At 37.4% G+C, this 4,285-nt stretch overlaps 1 protein-coding gene across 1 annotated transcript; it reads left to right on the plus strand.

Annotated features, from left to right (window-relative positions):
- On the plus strand, positions 284-2,925 carry LOC107642880 (zinc-finger homeodomain protein 6). Its single transcript, XM_016346377.2, has one exon. It carries the CDS (start codon positions 1,381-1,383, stop codon positions 2,458-2,460), a length of 1,080 nt encoding a protein of 359 aa, XP_016201863.1. The 5' UTR covers positions 284-1,380; the 3' UTR covers positions 2,461-2,925.

Genomic DNA, 4,285 nt, shown 5'->3' on the forward strand with positions numbered 1-4,285 from the left:
CATAAGAAAGACAAGTGATATGTAGTGGCCCAGTAAGCATTCACTTGGCTTTAATTTCCTCACATCCTTGCTTAGAAAAGAAACTTATTAGCCCTTTTACTCTTGTCATTCTTGTATTATATATATGCTAATAGTGATTGATGATGATTAATTATCTCAAGGCTAATCAAACATTCCTTTTTAAGAGCTTCTTAAACATAGATTCCCACTATGCCTTGCATGTCCTAAACAGCTCATATTATCATAATCTTTTTTGTATTCAAAAGATTCTAATAAGCAAGAGACATACAAGAGTCTATTCCGTTTTTGTATGTCCATAATTAAATATGCCGGTTAAGGACACACATTGACATTAAGCTAGAAAGGGTGATGGGGTGTGAGAAGAGAAGAGAAGAGAAGGGCAATAATTAAAAACTGAAGGAGGGGCCAGGGGCCATGGGTCAGGGGTGCGTGCGTGCAGTGAAGTGCAGGGTGTGTGAGAGAGAGAGAGAGGACCAACATGCCCTTGTCGGTTGTTCTGCAAAGACAAGCTCTTTATTATTCTTCCCCCCACTAAATTCAATTCTGAGTGCGGTGTGTTCCTTTCTTTCTTAATTCTTATGGCCTTGGATGGCTGGTAGGAAACAAATACATACCCCCTTCTACCATTTATTTCTCATCAAATCAAAGATTAAGAATAATAACACCACATATGCCTTTCTTTAATCAATCTGCTTATTAACTTCATTCTCTCTCTCTCCCCCAAGCTGTTGCTGTTGCTGGTGCAAATAACCGAGCATATTCCTATTCATCAAATCAAATCTTGTAGTTCTATCTGTAAGATTAATAATCTAAGCTGGGGAGGTGAGTCTTATATACTAGTATATTATTATATATTATATTAGGTTCTTCTCTGCCTAGCTAGGGACCCCGCTTATGCCATCTAGTCTATGTATAATGTATGCTTCTTTTGTCCTTTTCCTATGGTTATTTTTTTGTTCTCTAAATAAATATTATTAGGCAATTGTGTGCGGCTGCTATATAAACAGTTAAATCACTTGCTTGGAAGATTAGGATTGTGATTAGTGAGAATTGGTTGGTGGGATTAATATTAGCTCCCAGAACGTCAATATCAGAACAATAAGCTAAGAAAAAAAGAATAGTTGTAAGTAATTATATCATCCTTGATTGAGATTTGAGCTTCCTCCCTCTTGGAGTAGATTAGATGGGATGAATTAGGGTACAACAACAAACGGCAAGATCCATCCACAACCATAGTTAAATTTGAAAAAAGAAAAGGTCATGAAGAGATGATCATGGTTTAAGTGTGCGGATCAAGGGTGGCTAAATTAGATCCATGCCATCAGCTGCAAATTAAGGAAAAGGAAGCAATAATATTTGATGGAAAGAAGAGGGGAAGAGGATAAGGAATTAGAGATGGCAACAATAACAGCAACAGCAACAACAACCACTTTGGGTAGTTATAGTGTTGTTGTTCCAAACAACAACAACAACAATAACAGGGATTCTTCTTCTTCAACTTCTTCAAAGTTGTCTTCTCCAACTGTGGTTGGAGCTTCTGAAACAACTCACCAACCATCTCAAACTCACTCATTAGTCTTCCACCACCATGATCCTCCAAACCACAACCACCACCATCAACATCATCTCTATCCTCATCTTCAGCCACCCAATCAACAATCTCTAAGACCAACCTCAGATCCAGATCTAACCTCGTCTCCTATTGCCACAACAGCACCACAGCCGCCGCCACCACCACCACAAGCAGCTGCAACAACCACCACAGCATTAGCAAGGTACAGAGAATGTCTGAGAAACCACGCAGCCAGCATGGGGAGCCATGTGGTGGATGGTTGTGGAGAGTTCATGCCAAGCGGAGAAGAAGGCACCCCGGAATCACTCCGGTGCGCCGCCTGTGAGTGCCACCGTAACTTCCACCGTAGAGAGGTTGAAGGCTCCGCTCCTCAACAGCATCACAACTATTACCCCAACAACAACAACAACAAGCACAACGGTCACAGCACTCATCATCTTCTTCAGTTCCACACAGCACCACCATCTTCATCCCTTCATCATCAACGATTCTCTCATGCTATTGCTGCTGCTGCTCCACCATCGGTTCAGCCGGTGATGATGGCGTTCGGAGGAGGAGGAGGAGGAGCGGCGGAATCCTCTAGCGAAGATCTGAACATGTTCCATCATCAGTCAAACGCATTAGGAGGGCAATTCTCAGTGCAGCAAGCATCAGCGTCAAAGAAGAGGTTCAGGACAAAGTTCACACAGCAGCAGAAAGATAGAATGATGGAGTTCGCTGAGAAGCTTGGGTGGAAGATTCAGAAACACGATGAGCAAGAAGTGCAGCAGTTTTGTTCTCAAGTTGGTGTTAAGAGGCAAGTTTTCAAGGTTTGGATGCACAACAACAAGCAAGCTATCAAGAAACAACAGCAGCAGCACACGTAAGCAAAACAATCATTGTTTATTAGAGGAATTACTTGTTTTGTTTTCTTGTCCTCTCTTCATCTTTTCTTGTTCTTTGCTTAACAAATAAGAACCAAAGAAAGAATTAGAATTGAAAATGATTTTCATTTTTATTAGTTAATAAGTATATAGATCATTTAGATGTGCATATTCAAATTAAACAGAGCAAGTTAGCTTAGCTAGCTACCCACCCTAGATACATGGAATTCAAACTTTCATAGCAGCCACATATGACTTTCCATTTTTATATATCAATTCTGTATGCTCCTCCTATTCAATCAATTACTTCCATCATCATCATCATCATTCATATGCAGCCAACAAAATATGCATGGATCATGGATGCAATAATAATTAGTTAAATTCTCAGTTTCTCACTCACCTCTTCCCTTTTGGAAGGTCATTTTTTTCCTCCGGCAAAGCGAGGGAGAAATAAAAAAAAAAAAAGAAAAAAAAAAGAGAGAGATGGTGATAACTTTGAGTAGTACAGTTGGGATGAACTAAGACAAAGCGTATATATCATTACGTTGTTTGTTATAAGCTGCTTAGGCTAGGCGTAACGATATTTCATGCATAATAATCCTAGCTTTTTGAATTTCAATCATGTAACCGTGGGTTTCGCGATAAATGAAAAATTGATGAGAGAAAGATAGGATCCCCCACAGTGATACCGCAAATTTGTCGTTTCATATGGGGGACACCGACTCATACACATGATGAAGAATGAATGAATTAGGAGACAGTACCCGCTATTTTCTCAAATTCACTTTTCCATCACTTATAGATATGAATATGTAGTAGTGTTGCATTCACTATTGTCTCTATCCGAATAAGCTAGGACCCTATGCCAGGTGCATATAATTAAATCATCACAAAGGAACATCAAGGATGTCCAATAATGTTCACCCTCTAATTTGAGAATAGCTGAATCTGTACTACGCTGTATATATCTGCATATGTAAATTAAAGCAGCTTATAGTTTTGTAACCACCACAAAAAAGAAAAAAAGTTCCTTTGAATTTTTGTTTAAAACAGAAATATGAAGGATCAGAAAGAGGTAATTGTCTTAGCTTCCATGTAGATTTGAGGAAAATCTGCATCGTATGTAGACCGAAGTCACAATAATGTAAATGGTATATGGACCACGGTTCGTCTCTAATAGATGCCCTAGTTCCAGTCAACTGAATCCTTCGATTTTGTCGGAAGCATTCTTGCTCCTAATCCTAGAGAAACATTGTATGAAAAAAAAGATAGGATTTAAATTTTCTAAATTTTGAATTTTATTTTAGAAGGTAAAGTATAATTTATTATTATTTATTTCATAGGTGGAAGCAAGAAAAAACATGAGAGAAAAAACATTTAATAGTGAGATCTCATTTTATCTTCTAAAATAAAAATCTAAAATTTAAAATATGCAAATTCAAGAGAATATATGCTTGTACATTGCATAAAATGATACCAAACTTGTTCCATGTTCAAGTTTCAAAATACAAGGACGGACTTGGTTTTTATTTTTTATCTTGTAAGTTCATTACTTGCTTCAATTTTTTCAATATATCTGAAAATAGAGAACCGATAAAGATAAGGCTAAATATTATTGTTGTAATTTAGATCGAAAACAACATATTTGATAAAAAAATTCAAATGTTTTAATGTGTTGATAAAAGATTCTTGATAAATAAAAGTCAAAGTAAAACTTGAGCATGGCCAACACAAGCCGCGAAGTTAATTACTAAAGATATAACTATACTGTGTAGACTGTAGCAGAATGTAGTGCACCCAGCAATTAAAACTAAAGCAATATGAA

Source organism: Arachis ipaensis, chromosome B05 (genome assembly GCF_000816755.2).
Source record: "Arachis ipaensis cultivar K30076 chromosome B05, Araip1.1, whole genome shotgun sequence".
Taxonomy (NCBI): domain Eukaryota; kingdom Viridiplantae; phylum Streptophyta; class Magnoliopsida; order Fabales; family Fabaceae; genus Arachis; species Arachis ipaensis.

Coding starts and splice junctions, on each gene's coding strand:
- LOC107642880 (XM_016346377.2), top strand. CDS start 1,381: ATGGAAAGAAGAGGGGAAGAGGATAAGGAATTAGAGATGGCAACAATA.